Here is a 17,561-nt window from a genome sequence, read left to right as displayed (position 1 = left end):
CTTTTATATTAGAGATGTAAACAATAAAACATGCTTGGGTGTACGGTCAAGAAAATCAACAACATGGTGTTGTGATCCCATAGTTGATTATTTTTCAATAACAGCAGTGAAGTGTTTTATACCACAACAATCTGCCAAAGAGGACGATTTAATTACATTGAAATGCCTCAAACTTCACGTATTTGTAGTTATATTTAATGCTTCAAAATGTCTGACAAGTTTATTCACGTTATAACCACTCTAAAAAGTCATTCTGTCACCAACTTTTAAGTGATTAAAAAAAAAAATCTGCTCATGTTATTGAGAAACCAGAAACCCTACCTTTCTAAGGCCCTGTCCACACGGCAACGGATTCAGGTGACTCCGATACAATTGCTTATCGTTTCGGCCTGGCGTCCACACGGCACCGGCGTTTTGGGTGCCCAAAACGCAATCTTTTTGAGAACGGGTTCCAGAGTGGAAAGATCTGGCAACGTTGCCATTGTGAAGTCGTCTGGATGAGTAGAACGGATTTGTTTACGATGACGTCACAACCACATGACTGTCAGTGCTTCACGCCGGGTAGAAGTGTAACGAACTCAATGCGAGTTGTCAACAAATCCTATAACTTGGTTCATGAAACGCGCTTACAAAATATTTTCACTGTGAATATTTATTGTGTAATGGTGCAAAGTGAGAGAGACTCTGCCCTTAGGGCAGAGTCAATCCCGCCAGCAAAAATAGGGAAAAAAAAGGAGCGATCTCACCTCTTCAGATGTTGGTTTAAATCCTACAATACATTCCTCAAAAAGGGCGTAGAAGAGCAAATTAATCCATTAACATGTAGCATTCAATTTATTCCGGACCATTAAAGACGCCGCCTTCCGCGTAGAATCATACGTCATCCTCGCCGCCATATTGGAGAGGCAAAGCGGAGAATAAAGATTAGCTGCATTTAACTGTACCAACAGGTTTGCCGTCCAAACGAGATCACATGGGATTACCTTTCACAGGTGAGACTGGAAAAATACTTTTCATTGTATTTGGTCATTATAATGTAATTTTACGAACAGATTTTCCTGACTTTGTGGCTAATATGAAGTCTCGCGCATAATAGTTTATGCGCATGCGTCCTTACTTCTATTGTTCTGGTGTCTCCGAAGGGACCGTCTTACAGCACCCCTAGAGGTGTGGCATGTGTATTGCATCGTTTTCAGCAAGCGTTGCGTTGCCATATGGACCTGATATTTTACTGATCGTTGCCCATTTGGACGCGATATATTTTTAAATAACATCTCGTTGCCGTTGTCGTGTGGATGTAGCCTAAGAGTCCTCAGTTAGAAAACAGTCATAATTCAACTTGACTGTTACAAAGCAATGACACTAGAGATTCTCCACATTTCACTCACATTTTTAAAAAACTGTTTACAGGATCGTGTATGGAGGACGGTCCATTTGTATTATATTACTACATGAACAATAAACATATTAGAATGAGCACATGAAAATAATTGTGATTTGCCTTGCTGCTGGAAGTACTGGCCGAGCTGTGCTTTTATAGAAAATGAATCAACACTTTCTGGCCAATCAGAATCAAGCCTTCAGTAATGCTGTGGTATTTCCAACAGAACACAAGACTTAATTGTTATTCACCTCCAGAAAGCTTAACCTGTGGAATTAATCACTGACAGTCATTTGTTACTTATGATTACAGTTTCATGTGCAAAGCTGTCATGACAGATTTACAGGTGAAAAAAAAAAGCCCTCAAGGTCGCCTTCATCACGGCAGAGGAACTTCTTCATACGTAATTTGGATGTAGGGTGGTTTCATTGGCAAGTGCCAATACTCAAAGTTGTAGAACAAATAAAAAGTCTTCTCCAGTACTACTTTTTTATAGGCTTCTAACAGACTGAGGATGAAATGAAGCATCGACTGGTGAGGCTGAAAAGAATGGTAAAACTTTCTGATATCTGTGGCCAGAGTTTTCATTGAGGACTGATCAAAGATGCTGCTATCATCTCCAAGGTAGGTAGGCTCACCACTGTACAGGTAGACTTTGGTGTAGTTTGTCTGAGTTTTGCTTGAGAGCTTGGCTCCAAGCTCGGCTAATTTCCTGTATGTGCGGTGTACAAACTGTGCACAGTCATACGAGTCGAACCATGTGGTCGAGTTGGGTCCTGGGTCTGACCGTATAGTCCACGTCTCATAATAAATACCCGTCTCATTGTCTTCTTGAACCCACTGTGCCAGATCATTAAACTGCTCACCTATGACAGGAAACAGTGACGCACTGAACACAGAATCAAATTAAGAGTACTCAAACCATTTGTACACTTGTGCACAACTTCTTACCAGAAATCTCTCCCACTTTTTCCAGAGTTCCATTCTGTTTCCAGTGCACATCATCTATTCCCTCAAAGAAGCATGCGGCACCCTGATTGCACCAAAAAGGAGCCATTATCCCCTCTCTTTCATGGGGAAATGTGCAGTTTCCAAGCTGGAAAAGCTCATACCATTCCATGGTATAATTTCTTCCTGTCTCTGAGCTGGCAAATCCAATGGCATCATGCATTATATGCTGGAAACAGAAGATGCATTGTTAATGCTAGTCATCATAATGGAGCCTTAGACTTCAACTATGTTATTAACTTACAAATTTCCCCAAAAGATCTCCATATTTGAATTCCCATACAGGAGTTTGAAGTCTAAACACGGAAATGACATCGCTGTCTCTCATGTAGGGGATACGACCATCCGGGTCTCCAGTTGGGCAAAAGGGGTAAAGCGCTTGGCAGTAAGGGTCAGTGGGAGGACGATGGTCGAATCGCCTAGTCATTTACACAGACAGAGAGAGAGAGAGGGAGTGAGTGTGTGTTTGTCAGGAATACAATCTCGACCATGGGTTCTCAAAGGTTTGCAAAACAAATTAAATTTTATCAACACAATTGTTAAAATATTAGGCTCATTATTTAATTGTGTACAATAATATCCTATTTACTGGAGCCAGGAAGGTTGTTTGTTTTCTGAACACATTAGAATCCAGTTAACGTTATTTGTAGGTGTATTTGTTTTGGAGTTATTAAGATCTGGATTAAATCCATTCGATTCAAGTGACTAGTTAACACAAGCTAATAACAGGCAAATAACTCAGTAAAAATTAAAACAATAACTGTAATGTAGCGAAGGGAGAGAGCAGTCACCCCACCCAGCCTTGAACCCAGGTCTACAGGTGCCAAACCTGCACCCTGACCACAACGCTAAAGAGCCAGGCTCTTTGGCATGGCAGTCAGAGCACATACTCAGCCGTAGTGACAGGCACTCCGTCACACTGCCCTCCCCTTTGGGAGGTGCACCCGTGCGCTTCATGGACATGGGCGTCTCTCACGCATCCCCCAGCTGTACTTCTCCCATGCCAGTGTGCCCCACACACTTGTGCTTCACCCATCTCTGGGGTCCCTCGCACAGGGGTCACCTATCCTGGGGGTCCCTTGTACGGCTCACCTCTGATGGCCTCACAGCAAGCCATCCCACTTCTGACACCAACCGTAGCGAAGGGAGAGAGCAGTCACCCCACCCAGCCTTGAACCCAGGTCTACGGGGTGCCAAACCTGCACCCTGACCAAAGAGCCAGGCAGTCAGAGCGCGTACTCAACCGTAGTGACAGGCACTCCATCACATTTAATAATAGTGCCTGGGTGTTACACACCTTTGGAAACACTCTTCAAGACATAAAATAGCGGAATGGTGGTAGCCATAAGACAGAGAGTACATATTATAATTAAACATGTAAAAGACAGAGTGTTCACACATTATAATTAAATAAACATTAAAAAACCCATCTACTTGATAGTGAACAGTTTACTATACTGCACAACATTAATTAAACAGTGAAATGGAACAGAAGAGAGAAATGCAGAAGTGACACTGAAGCTCTCAGGCTGAAGTTGATAAATGAGAGCTCATGTTTTTATCTTACCTGTAAGGAACAGGCCAAACTCTCTTTCCACCAATATTCTGGGAACTTAACAAAACCAAGAAACAGATCAGAATAAGAAAATAAAACCATTTGAGAGTCATATTTAACGTTTCATGTTCAACTTCACCCAGCAGAAACTTCCGCAGCGGACACACTTCCTCATTTCACCATGTGACTGGTCACGTGGTTTTATAACGCTAATAACCAGCCTCGTGATGAGGGCGGATGGAAAAGTCCTCTGTCTGCTGGCTGAAACTGACACTGAAATAAACTGTGTGCTACATTATTCTGCAGTTTACTACCTCTCTTTCTCCACACACACACACACACACACACACACATTTTATTTTAACCTCTGAAATCACCTCCATGTAACACTCCTAAAAAGAATATTAATCTATTTTGTTCAAAAGTGATATTTTCTATAACTTTGGTTATACACTTTAAATATTTTAGACATAAATGCTATTTTTATTTATAACCTCATTAGAAGGAATCCCCTTTACTCATGGAATTCATACACATGGACAATCCTTTTATTTTTAATACAAGTGATTTTTCTTTCTTTCTTTCTTTCTTTCTTTCTTTCTTTCTTTTGTGTGTGTGTGTGTGTGTGTATCGTAAAAATTCATTACATTTCTACAATATGCAATTTTTATAATAATAATAATAATAATCCCCAAAAACAGCATGAAAAGGATAAGTATGGTAGTCTTTAACGACCTCGCCTGATTTCACAGAGAAAAGGCATAAAGTTTAAGGAGGAGGAAAGCTTAAAACAAACACTTCAGATAAATATATCGTTTATTTAAAAAAAATTAAATAAGAGAAATCACATTTTGGAAAAATGCATTATAAAAGTCTACCATACTGCGCATGTCTGTTTTAGGCAAGGGGGAACACGCGCGTTGCCATGGTAACTGCAAACGTCATAAAGACATTCTATTAGCAGTTCGCTTGTTTGTTTGTTTGTTTGTTTGTTTGTTTGATTGATTGTTAGTTAGTTAGTCTGCGAACTGAGAATAAACAGACGGAAAATGTCGGAGGTTGATTCTGAGGAACTGATAGAAGAACAGCCATTTCATGGAGTAAGTATAATTAGGTCAAGCTCCTGTGTGTGTGTGTGTGTGTGTGTGTTGGGCTGGAGGGTTTGATCTTCACTTGGCCCTCACAAAATAAATGTTTTTTATTTACAAAAAATGTGACATCTTTTATTTGAAAACCTAAAGAACCAAAATATTTCATTTTGTTTACTGAAGTTAGTAGTGGGCTTAATACTTACTTATAGTAATACAGAAATAATTGGAAATACCTCGTGTGTGTGTGTGTGTGTGTGTGTGTGTAAGGAGTATGAAGGTGATCGGAATGAAGAAGGAGAGAGGCATGGTACTGGGAGAGCAGTGCTGTCCAATGGAGACATCTATCAGGGACTGTATGAACACGGCAAAAGATCTGGACAGGTATTTCACACAGACTACTAAACACTCCGGGATTCACTGCAAGTAAAAAAAAAAAAAGACAGACAGTGAACCCTGTGCATGGTGTTTATGAACTGAATCACATACAGTGGTGCTTGAAAGTTTGTGATCCCTTTAGAATTTTCTATATTTCTGCATATGACCTAAAACATCATCAGATTTTCACACAAGTCCTAAAAGTAGATAAAGAGAACCCAGTTAAACAAATGAGACAAAAATATTATACTTGGTCATTTATTTATTGAGGGAAATGATCCAATATTACATATCTGTGAGTGGCAAAAGTATGTGAACCTCTAGGATTAGCAGTTAATTTGAAGGTGAAATTAGAGTCAGCTGTTTTCAGTCAGTGGGATGACAATCAGGTGTGAGTGGGCACCCTGTTTTATTTAAAGAACAGGAATCTATCAAAGTCTGATCTTCACAACACATGTTTGTGGAAGTGTATCATGGCATGAACAAAGGAGATTTCTGAGGACCTCAGAAAAAGCATTGTTGATGCTCATCAGGCTGGAAAAGGTTACAAAACCATCTCTAAAGAGTTTGGACTCCACCAATCCACAGTCAGACAGATTGTGTACAAATGGAGGAAATTCAAGACCATTGTTACCCTCCCCAGGAGTGGTCGACCAACAAAGATCACTCCAAGAGCAAGGCGTGTAATAGTCAGCGAGGTTGCAAAGGACCCCAGGGTAACTTCTAAGCAACTGAAGGCCTCTCTCACATTGGCTAATGTTAATGTTCATGAGTCCACCATCAGGAGAACACTGAACAACAATGGTGTGCATGGCAGGGTTGCAAGGAGAAAGCCACTGCTCTCCAAAAAGAACATTGCTGCTCGTCTAAAGTTTGCTAAAGATCATGTGGACAAGCCAGTAGGCTATTGGAAACATATTTTGTGGATGGATGAGACCAAAATAGAACTTTTTGGTTTAAATGAGAAGCGTTATGTTTGGAGAAAGGAAAACGCTGCATTCCAGCATAAGAACCTTATCCCATCTGTGAAACATGGTGGTGATAGTATCATGGTTTGGGCCTGTTTTGCTGCATCTGGGCCAGGACGGCTTGCCATCATCGATGGAACAATGAATTCTGAATTCTACCAGCGAATTGTAAAGGAAAATGTCAGGACATCTGTCCATGAACTGAATCTCAAGAGAAGGTGGGTCATGCAGCAAGACAACGACCCTAAGCACACAAGTCGTTCTACCAAAGAATGGTTAAAGAAGAATAAAGTTAATGTTTTGGAATGGCCAAGTCAAAGTCGTGACTTTAATCCAATCGAAATTTTGTGGAAGGACCTGAAGCGAGCAGTTCATGTGAGGAAACCCACCAACATCCCAGAGTTGAAGCTGTTCTGTATGGAGGAATGGGCTAAAATTCCTCCAAGCCGGTGTGCAGGACTGATCAACAGTTACCGGAAACGTTCAGTTGCAGTTATTGCTGCACAAGGGGGTCACACCAGATACTGAAAGCAAAGGTTCACATACTTTTGCCACTCACAGATATGTAATACTGGATCATTTTCCTCAATAAATAAATGACCAAGTATAATATTTTTGTCTCATTTGTTTAACTGGGTTCTCTTTGTCTATTTTTAGGACTTGTGTGAACATCTGATGATGTTTTAGGTCATATTTATGCAGAAATATAGAAAATTTTAAAGGGTTCACAAACTTCAAAGCACCACTGTACTAGTGGCTGCACAGGGGCTGACAAGGTTGGGTTTTTTTTTAAATTAATTTATTTTTTTAATCAGCTGAACCCCTTCAGCACAAATGATTTACGTTCATAGTACTTTAAATAGGCGCAACTTTGTAATAAATGGCAAATAACAGTATGTTTACACAATTTTCAGTTTCGGAAATATATTAACATTTTAACCATTTTTTCTTTTTTGGCATTACAATTTTAACTTGTAAACATCTAGCTATTTATTTTCAAAGTTGAATCTAATGCCACATTGACATTTCTATGAACCCCTATAATGCCATTACGAACACTGCGGGATTCACAAACCCCTGGTTGGGAAACTCTGGCTTGGCATATATGAAAAAGGATAGACAAGAAATGATTCACATGTTTTTCTTAAAAGGTTAAGGAATAGACACAGACAAAAATATAACTAGAATTTAGATTCATTTATCTTTCCACTGAAAACTTGCCTTCCATCTGTAAAACTTCCAAAACATTTAATGAAAAAAAATCCTTTAGGTTATTATTAATTTTTTTAAGTGACTTTATGTTTAATGGTACAGATTAATGAACATCTTTAGTCACATATTTTGTGAGTATAAACTATTTTGGTGCTTTATAAATCAAAGACAGTGTTTTGATGTATGTCAGTTTGTCTGAATGGCCCTAAAGTTTAGGATTATCTTGTTTTAGATTGTTAAATGACCTGAAGTGGTGAAGGCACTGTGTATCAATCAATCAATCAATCAATCAATCAATCAATCAATCAATCAATCAATCAATCAATCAATCAATCAATCAATCAAATGTTTTATTTCAATCCTAATTATTTATTTAAATTATATGAGTATACTGTGGGTCTATACATATTGCATATTTATGTTCTTTGAATATTTCATTTAATAATTATTACTTACAGGTATAGATATTTAAAAAATTCTTTATGTTCTTTATTTTTGTTTGTTTGGATCTAAACTCTGTGCATAAAACGTAACCATGCACCATGATTTAAAAGTCATCTGTTCTGAATATGTTTCATCAGGGAACCTACAGATTCAAGAATGGGGCTCGATACATAGGGGAGTATTACATGAACCTGAAACATGGGCAAGGTGTTTTCTATTACCCTGATGGGTCCAAGTATGATGGTGAGCGTTTGCTATACGTTTTTTTTTTTTAAGTATGTGTGGAGATTCAAGGTGAATGCATGCATAACACTAAGTGTCTGTGTGTCTTACTTTGGGTTAGGCTCATGGGTGGAAGACCAGCGTCAGGGTCATGGGATTTACACATATCCTAATGAAGACACCTATGATGGGGAGTGGCTACAGCATCAAAGGTCTATCATTAACAATTGATTTCAAACATATTCATCACATATCAAAGCTATAACATTTTCAACTTCAATTTTCTTGGAGACTTTTGGCCTTCCATAGAGTTTCTTATAAATTATACAGTCATTGTAAGTTTGTGTATAGTCTATGGAGATATTGTCTTATGCCTAGTATATATAAGTATTCATCTGCTACCTTTCTTGCATTTCCTTCTCTGTCTGTCTCACAGACATGGGCAAGGTGTGTACACATACCATGAAACAGGTTCTAAGTATGTTGGTACGTGGGTTATGGGCAAGATGGAGTCAGTGGGAGAGATAATCCATGCAAACTACAAATACCAGGGCAACTTTCAGAACAATAATGTAAGTTCGGCTGGTCCTTTCTCCCTCAACGCACTCTTAAAAAGCACACACGACTTTTCATTTCCTCTCATTTATTGAGGCTTTGTGCAGCCCTCAGGTCCTGGGAAGTATGTGTTTGACACTGGAATTGAGCAGCATGGGGAGTATCTGCAGGTAGATCAGGTAACAGCTCTCTCTCTTTGTGTGTGTGTTAGTTATAGTGAATGAAGGCAGGGCATTGTGTGTGGAATATAAAAATTCAGATGGCGTGCTGGGTGTGTCAGACTAATGAACTGTGTTATTGATTAAAGTAATTTCCCCCCTGCTGAAACTCCAGCCAGTACTAAATGAGAGGACTGTTAAGGATGAGAAGACTTCGAAGTTGCATTCCCCCTACCCTCCTCAGGGGGAACGCTTTATTTCCGTTGCGATCATTGGAGAAGAGGTTCTGTGGCAATGCTTTAATGACAGTCTGTTGCTGTGCCTTTCTTCTGTAGTATAGTTGCACTGTGGCCCTTGTGCATGCCGACAAGGGCTTGTGCAAATAAAAGGCCTAACCTATTGTTGCTAGAAGTTTTGATTGAAGAGAATCTGTTTAGCTGTAGTCAGTCACTGGAGTTTCATATGTTTTAACATTATGCATGTGTGTATGTATAATGTCAAAGCGTTAGCATCTATGCATTTCCCAGAAAGATTGAGATGTGAGATTGTGATAAGTACAAGTTTGCATCAGTACCACTTTTCGTCATGCAATATTTGGCCTGCAGGATAAAGGAGATGTAAAAGACGAGGAGCCCATCACTACCACTGTTCTGAAATGGAAACCCAAAGTTTTGACGTGCTCATCACCTTGTGCCTCTGATCTACCATCTCTCAAAGATAATGCCTCTTCAGGTATGCTCATACCATGTGTCCAAATACCTGTACTGAATGGACCAGGAAATGTTTTCTAGCAGTATTTTATTGTAATCTCAAAAATAGTTTTTGTTTGCATTCCTACTATTTATATTATTCAAATTTTAGTAAGTAATATTAGTGAGGATATGAAGACAATAAATCCATACACTTGCTCAGTTAGTTTAACTGTCGGCTCTTTCTTGATCTTGTAGGCCAGGGCATGTCTGAGGAGGGATAGGCTCAGATGCCATCAGAAGAGCAGGACATAAGGCAGAGCCCAGCACCAGAAACCAGTTAATCATTAATGCAAATGACAGAGATACTGGAATATATGTAAGAAGTAACACACGATAGACTGCAGTTATATGGAAATAATCCACAGATGGGGTGATGTGATACAGCCCGACCCAAAGCCGAGCGCTGTTACCACCATGAGGTGGATTATTTTCATATACCCACACAGTCTAGACTCTAGACTGTGTTATTCTGCTAATAGCACAGCAATTTTGAAATGTTGTGATCACTGGCATTTACGAATGAACAACACATCTCACTGTTGAACAGTTTAAGTTAGATTTAATGCTGTGGAATATCCTGGAGTTAGTTAGCACCTATTAACACTTACTTACATTATAATAGCACATCATCAAAGTCTCTCTCTCTCTCTCTCTCTCTCTCTCTCTCTCTCTCTCAGAAAACACAGCTTGTCATATTTAGTGAGAAACTCTGTCCTCCAGACTTTCCTGTGCTGGGAAACTTTGAAAAGCTCCATGACTATTACAAAGCGCAGACTTACACATAAATGCTAAATAAATGTCTCACAAACAAACAAATAAACCACTTCACATCAATGAATATGTTTTTTCTTTGTTAAACAACACACATTTTTTTAATCAGTTTATTATTAGTCTTAGATTCTGTGGACTGTCCACTGTACAAGTCCTTGTGTATGAGCTGTTACTATTGAAACAATAACAGAACAAGTGCATATAATATGAACCTATCATTTATGTTACAGCCAGAGCTACTGTCTGAGCCATGCTGTTATCCATCCATCCATCCATCCATCCATCCATCCATCCATCCATCCATCCATCCATCCATCCATCCATTATCTGTAGCCGCTTATCCTGTACAGGGTCGCAGGCAAGCTGGAGCCTATCCCAGTTGACTGGGCGAGAGGTGGGGTACGCCCTGGACAAGTCATCAGGTTATCGCAGGGCTATGCTGTTATAAAAAAATAATAAAATGCTTTTGATTGACCTGTCAGATGAGACTTCAACCAGGCTGTGCTATAATGTTGATATAATACTAAAAAGTCTTTCTGATCCTTTACATTGAACTTCTTCTTCTTCTTCTTCTTCTTCTTCTTCTTCTTCTTCGTGTCTGTTGCTAAATATGTCCACATACGCTTCCTTTGGTTCTCTGGTTTCCTACAACATCCCAAAAACCTGCCAGTAGGCAGACTGGCTACACTAAATTGCCCCTTGGTGTGAATGTGTGTGGTGCCCTACAATGGACTTGCATCTCATTCAGGGTATATTCCCACCTCACACCCACTGTTCCTGGGATTGGTCCCAGATCCCATGACCCTGACCAATAAGTGTGTACTGAAGACGAAAGTTCAATCAAGTCAGATGTAGGTCACACACAGGATAACAAAATAAAAAAACAAAATGAGCAAACTTGAGGGGCGGCACGGTGGTGTAGTGGTTAGCGCTGTCGCCTCACAGCAAGAAGGTCCTGGGTTCGAGCCCCGGGGCCGGCGAGGGCCTTTCTGTGCGGAGTTTGCATGTTCTCCCCGTGTCCGCGTGGGTTTCCTCCGGGTGCTCCAGTTTCCCCCACAGTCCAAAGACATGCAGGTTAGGTTAACTGGTGACTCTAAATTGACCGTAGGTGTGAATGTGAGTGTGAATGGTTGTCTGTGTCTATGTGTCAGCCCTGTGATGACCTGGCGACTTGTCCAGGGTGTACCCCGCCTTTCGCCCATAGTCAGCTGGGATAGGCTCCAGCTTGCCTGCGACCCTGTAGAAGGATAAAGCGGCTAGAGATAATGAGATGAGATGAGATGAGCAAACTTGATGAACAAAAGCATTAGTCCATTCTATTATTTTAGGAACCAGCAGCAGAGTCAACAATATATTTTCTTAATATGGTCAGCAGGGGGCAGTGTATACGACCTAGAAGTCTATTTTCTTGGCTCAAGAGTTTTGTTTACTCAGTTCATATACAAATATATCCAGCCAAAGGAGTAACTCCAGTATATTTAAATATTATAGAGGATTGTTGTGGAGAAAGAAGTCATTTCACAGACGTGGAAGCTCTTCGTCAGTAAGCAGAGTGAAGATGAAACCAGCTGATATTCAAAATTCATAGATGATTTAAAAAATAATGTTCATTCTGTGGGGTTCCACTGTCCAAATCTGTAGATGAGTTTTGTCCTGATTTTATTCCTGCTGTAGCAATAACAAGCAATGATTTCAACAATATAAATGTTATAGCCATTTCTATTGTATAAAGGTCTTTAAACAAATGATGTACTTGAATTTGAGGAGGAAATTAGCAGTAAGGTCTTTATAAAACTGCATATTTAAGGTGTATACAAGATCTGTTTAAAACAGCATATCTCTTACATTCAGTGTAAGGAAAGCAACATAGATTCTTGATCAGATTGCTGTTTCAGTTCTTGGAAACAGGTGAACATGGCTACAGGTTTGTATTACTGTTTGAGTCACTGTTGGTGGTGCTATAGGGGTGTTTCATATTCGGTTACACCTTTATTTACTTTCAACCTCCGGCTTTATTCTCCATTTTCTGCTTAATCTTTTACTGAACTGTAGCACAGACACTGACATCTGATTATTTTTTTTTTTAAATCAGCAATTACATTCTATTGTGCCACATGTTTTTGTGGCAAGATAAGAAATGTAGGTGTAAGAATACACAGTACAGTATCTTCCTCGGACTGAATCAGTTCTGTCCTTTATTTATCCGTACATGTGTTTGTTCTAAACACTTCATTCTTTTAACTAAAAGTACCTCTGACTCATGCCTCTCTCTCTCTCTCTCTCTCTCTCTCTCTGTGAAGCTTTCATATCCAGTATCTCTTTAGATGTGTCAATATTTACAGCAACATAACTTTTTAAGATGGTCTGAAAATGCTATACTTCAACATTATTTACATTTTGTCAGTGTCACTTACAGGACTTTCGCTCATGCTGGCAGGTTTATTTATAATTCTGAAAGCAGGCCACTAAAAAATTTGCTTAAAGATTTATTTTGGGGAATGTAGCATGCATTTAGCATTTAATAGTATGTACTGTATGTATCCAGGGATAAAGAAAAACAGCTTTCTTTCTTTCTGATGTATCCTGGATCATCATTTTAGTTCTGTTTGTTAGAAAGATAGATGTAGCTTTACTTAATCCCTCAACCGACCTCAACAAAGCAACATATTTCTGAAAGCACATTTTACTCCCAAACAAATCTGACAGAGAAAGTTCTCAAGGTCTTTAACTGCTTACGTTTCCAGGATCTGACTTGCATTTCTTACAGTAGTAACTGTAGATTGCCAGTTGTTTCTTCAACATGTTACAGTGTTTTTTTTTCCTTTTAAGATATGTAAAGGTTCAAATAAATATATTATGATTAGACAACCTCTCAGTCAACCTCTCTCACTGAAGTTAGTGTTGGACGTAATATTATAGTAATACAGAATCAGTGGAAATACCCCACAGACCTAAAATAACTGTGTGTGTGTGTGTTAGACAGTACTCCAACAGTTATCTCTAACGGCCTCTAGGAATTCTGATTACGCTGTCAGAAGTAATAAGATCAGTTCAATGAGCTTTTTGTTGTCTTAAATGACATTATGTCCAGGAATTGTGCTCGGGCCACTGCATGTGTCCTTTCAATGCTGTGCTCATTCACGTCACTCCTTCTTTTTCAGACAGCCTAAAATCTTCACTCTCTATTGGGCAAACAAAGTTCTAACTGTAACAGTAGGTGTGGTTGCAAACTAGCTTTACCAGAATTCCCAGGAGTCTGAACTGTGTAACTGAGACTAGCAGAAGCTGAGGGAGTTTTATTCCTGGCAGAGGCTTTAAAGCCAGGCTGAAGTGGAGAATGCCTCCGAGGTATCAATATTGTGAGGATATTCTCTTCTCTCTCTTTATGGACTCATGATGCAGCGTCATTCAACCCTCCTGGGAGTAAAACATAAGAGGTAAGATGGGAGAGGAAATTACCACATTTATTCACTAAATATTTATAAAATACAGTTAGTTGTTATTTGCAAATGTCTTGAATGGAGGGAATATGCCTTTCTGGACAGATATAGAGATGGATAAACATGGATAAACAATGCACATGGTAAATATAATATAAATATGATACTATTACATTACTATTGTATTCTGGCTGAAAATGTATGCATGTAGATAAAGGATTTTTAACGAGAAACAGATTTTTATCTAGGGCTTTTTTTCTCTCCTTTTTTTGGTGTTTGGGGTACAATACAAGACAACCCACCATGTCCAAAAGCACCACATCTTTTTCTAGCTGTGAGAAACTATTGTCCACGTTGGTGTAAATTATTTATTAAAATTATGTATTAAAATTATTGTAGTAGTTACACACATTGTAGGACCCATTTCTTGCTTAATTACACCATGTCTATAAGATAAGAGAATATATTAAGTAAGTCAAAGAAGTGTTATGTATTCTTTTTATGCATTAAATGTAGTGTTTGAGTATATTTCTCTAATGTGTAATTTGTGTGTGTTCTGAAAGACAACTGTAACAGACCAATGTAAAAATGAGACACACTGTCAGCAATATACAGAGATGGAAAGTAACAAAATACAATCATATTGTTAGTGTATTTAAGCCTGTTTTGAAGTATTTTGAGTTTTTCTTTTAGCTAATACTTTTAACCTATGCTTACTATATTTAAAAAAATTATTTTTTTCTATGTTTTCAAACATTATATTTCTCTGCATAATATATCTTAGCATTATGTAGCTTCAAGGAGCTGATCTAGATTCAAATAAATAAATAAATAAATAAATCTCAACTTTAACAGATATAACAGCAAAACCGAGCCCTAACTCCTACCAGTGTAATCTATCTGATGCTGCTTGCAGATTATATTTATTAAAGCACTTTGTATTGTAGCTACTAGCTATCATTGTGTTCATTAATGCTTGAGAGGTTAGGAATAAAGCTGTTGTTAGTTAGCCTTAGCAAATATTTTTCCACATCCCAAGGTTTGTTGGTGAAAGAGGTAATAATTTACCATCAGTATCTTAAAAAAAAAAAAAAAATCCTAAAAAATCTGTGACTCAAGGCAGAAGTCTTTCTTTTGGGAATCTCTCTTGCACTTTCATACTCCTAGTACATTTAAGAGATTATAACTTTTTTTTTTTTTACTTTAACTTGATTGAAGAATCTGCAGCTATAATTTAGCTTTTGGTGTCGCATATCTTTAGATGACTAGCCTTATTGTACATTTATTAGAGGAAAGAATGTCAGTACTTTTACCACCTCTGACAAAAGTTTGCTTTGTATAAACACTGACAGTGAATTTAATCAGAGCAAATTAGAACTGAATGTGAAACATTTTGTAAAATGTTGTTTTTTAAATAGACTTTCTCAGTTTCCTTAGGAGGTCTCTCGCACAGGAACAGGGTGCAGTGAGAACAAAACAAAGCCCACATTTATGTTTATAAGTGGCCTTCCTTCTAGGGCAGGTGGAGGATACACACACACACACACACACACACACACACACATACAAAGAAAGTGCAGTCCATCTCGTACATGAATATCCACGACATTTAATTTCATGCAGAGATATTGTGCAACTGTTTAAGTGGATATCATTATACTATTATTACTATTACTATTATACTATTAGTAAAAATTATATTTTCCCACCAGAAATATACATCACTGTAGAAAACAAAAAACATTCCCTGTGAAGTTTGTCTTTAGGTTAAGAGAGAGAGAGAGAGAGAGAGAGAGAAAAGATAGAAAAGTATCTTTTTCTATCAGCAGAAATGTCTCCTATGCTATTGTATATGAAACAAACAAAAACCCAAGCCATTTTGTATCATTCGACTACAGGTTGTACAATGAATTTGTGTGAAACCGGCCTTCAGTATTTACACAGCTGAATATTTGCTTACCCCTACCATATATATGCTGAAAATGAAGTCAGTAGGAACATATTTTTCATTGATTTCTTCTTTTAATAATTACAGAACACCAACACCATCTATTATCTCCCTGGTCTTAGTCTGAGTTTTAGTCATGAAGGATCGCTTAGAAGAGCTGCGTCTGCAAATCAAAGCAAATCAGCAACTTCAAGAAGGTAACTCCTTCACCCAACATGAGGAGGAAGAGCCAATGTCCTTCATTGGACTTTGGCCACAAGCTGTGCTCTTTGAGACTGAGCCTGTGTTGGAGAACTTCCTGGATGAGGCCAAGCGTGTTCGTGATAGCCTTGAAGAGCTGGAAACTGAGGTTAAGACGTTCAGTCAGCAGCAGAGAAACTTTGTGGCCACCATGCGGCGCCTCAGCGTCATGAAAAAAGAGAGCAGTCGCACTCGGGACATCAAGCTGCAGGCTGAGAACCTGCATAAGAAGCTCGATGCCCTCTCAAAGCAGGCAAAGTGTACCGAGACTGAACTGGGGGCGTCAGCTGCTACAGCCCGGATCCAACGTGCCCAGCATGATGTGCTCTTCTGTCGGTTCCAGGAGGTCATGCGTCAGTACAATGACTCGCTCCTGAGCAAACAAGACAAATGCAAGCAGTTCATCATCAGGCAGCTAGAGATCTCTGGCCGAGAGGTATCAGAAGAAGAAGTGGAAAACATGGTGGAACAGGGTAAGTGGGATGTTTTCAATGAGAACATCCTGGTGGATGTCAAGATCACTCGCACACAGTTATCTGAGATAGAGCAGCGCCACAAAGAACTGCTCACCCTTGAGAACAACATGAAGGACCTGAGAGAACTCTTTCTAGATGTATTCATGCTTGTGGAAGAGCAAGGAGTGCAAATTGACAATATCCAGGCCAATGTAGAGAAGACTCAGGACTATGTGATGGCTTCTAATGAGAAATTCAAAATGGCTTCCAGATATAGGAAGAAGAACCCTTTAAGAAGACTGTGTTGCTGTTGCTGCCCAAAGGCATGAAATCAGGGCATACTATATAGTATGAAGGGATTAGGTTGTGAAAAAAGAGGATTTTTATAAAAGTATGGACAATGTTTGTGATAAAAGCACAACCCTAGCTCAATTTAAGACATTTCTGTAGAATCAAGATACCAGATTGTGAAGGCCAAGTGTGGAACCGATTTGGAGCTACTAATGGCACAAATGTTCATGTTTTATTTTAGTTATATAGAAAATATTTATTTATAACAGATTTATTTTATTTCTAGACTATATTACATCTTTTTTTTATGGCCAACCCCATAGCATTTTGTGTTCTGAATTTTATATATATATATATATATATATATCTCATTCTCATCTCATTATCTCTAGCCGCTTTATCCTTCTACAGGGTCGCAGGCAAGCTGGAGCCTATCCCAGCTGACTATGGGCGAAAGGCGGGGTACACCCTGGACAAGTCGCCAGGTCATCACAGGGCTGACACATAGACACAGACAACCATTCACACTCACATTCACACCTACGGTCAATTTAGAGTCACCAGTTAACCTAACCTGCATGTCTTTGGACTGTGGGGGAAACCGGAGCACCCGGAGGAAACCCACGCGGACACGGGGAGAACATGCAAACTCCACACAGAAAGGCCCTCGCCAGCCCCGGGGCTCGAACCCAGGA

The 17,561-nt window shown here is 39.0% G+C and overlaps 3 protein-coding genes across 6 annotated transcripts; 2 read left to right on the top strand and 1 right to left on the bottom strand.

Annotated features, from left to right (window-relative positions):
* Positions 1-179: 179 nt before the first annotated feature.
* Positions 180-4,131, bottom strand: cln5 (CLN5 intracellular trafficking protein). 2 transcript variants are annotated; one of them, XM_060929879.1, is made up of 5 exons: positions 4,084-4,131; positions 3,957-4,001; positions 2,634-2,808; positions 2,333-2,558; positions 180-2,247 (listed from the first exon to the last, which is right to left on the bottom strand). In XM_060929879.1, the coding sequence occupies exons 3-5, from the start codon at positions 2,715-2,717 to the stop codon at positions 1,760-1,762; spliced, it is 798 nt and encodes a 265-aa protein (XP_060785862.1). In that variant the 5' UTR covers positions 2,718-2,808; positions 3,957-4,001; positions 4,084-4,131; the 3' UTR covers positions 180-1,759. The 2 variants fall into 2 exon arrangements, with proteins under 2 accessions (XP_060785862.1, XP_060785861.1); XM_060929878.1 differs by having other exon boundaries at positions 3,957-4,119.
* A 764-nt stretch (positions 4,132-4,895) lies between these two features.
* rsph1 (radial spoke head component 1) lies at positions 4,896-10,806 on the top strand. Of its 2 annotated transcripts, none has more exons than XM_060928769.1 (8): positions 4,896-5,044; positions 5,303-5,416; positions 8,172-8,277; positions 8,378-8,468; positions 8,693-8,828; positions 8,919-8,990; positions 9,575-9,701; positions 10,723-10,806. In XM_060928769.1, exons 1-8 carry the CDS (start codon positions 4,994-4,996, stop codon positions 10,737-10,739), a joined length of 714 nt encoding a protein of 237 aa, XP_060784752.1. In that variant the 5' UTR covers positions 4,896-4,993; the 3' UTR covers positions 10,740-10,806. The 2 variants fall into 2 exon arrangements, with proteins under 2 accessions (XP_060784752.1, XP_060784751.1); XM_060928768.1 differs by lacking the exon at positions 10,723-10,806 and adding an exon at positions 9,917-10,537.
* A 2,979-nt stretch (positions 10,807-13,785) lies between these two features.
* stx19 (syntaxin 19) lies at positions 13,786-17,329 on the top strand. Of its 2 annotated transcripts, none has more exons than XM_060928766.1 (2): positions 13,786-13,929; positions 15,968-17,329. In XM_060928766.1, exon 2 carries the CDS (start codon positions 16,017-16,019, stop codon positions 16,902-16,904), a length of 888 nt encoding a protein of 295 aa, XP_060784749.1. In that variant the 5' UTR covers positions 13,786-13,929; positions 15,968-16,016; the 3' UTR covers positions 16,905-17,329. The 2 variants fall into 2 exon arrangements, with proteins under 2 accessions (XP_060784749.1, XP_060784750.1); XM_060928767.1 differs by lacking the exon at positions 13,786-13,929 and adding an exon at positions 14,015-14,075.
* Positions 17,330-17,561: the final 232 nt, after the last annotated feature.

Source organism: Neoarius graeffei, chromosome 9 (assembly GCF_027579695.1).
Source record: "Neoarius graeffei isolate fNeoGra1 chromosome 9, fNeoGra1.pri, whole genome shotgun sequence".
Classification (NCBI taxonomy): domain Eukaryota; kingdom Metazoa; phylum Chordata; class Actinopteri; order Siluriformes; family Ariidae; genus Neoarius; species Neoarius graeffei.
The sequence above is the reverse complement of the archived record's forward strand: the minus strand, read 5'-3'. Positions and strand labels throughout refer to the sequence as shown.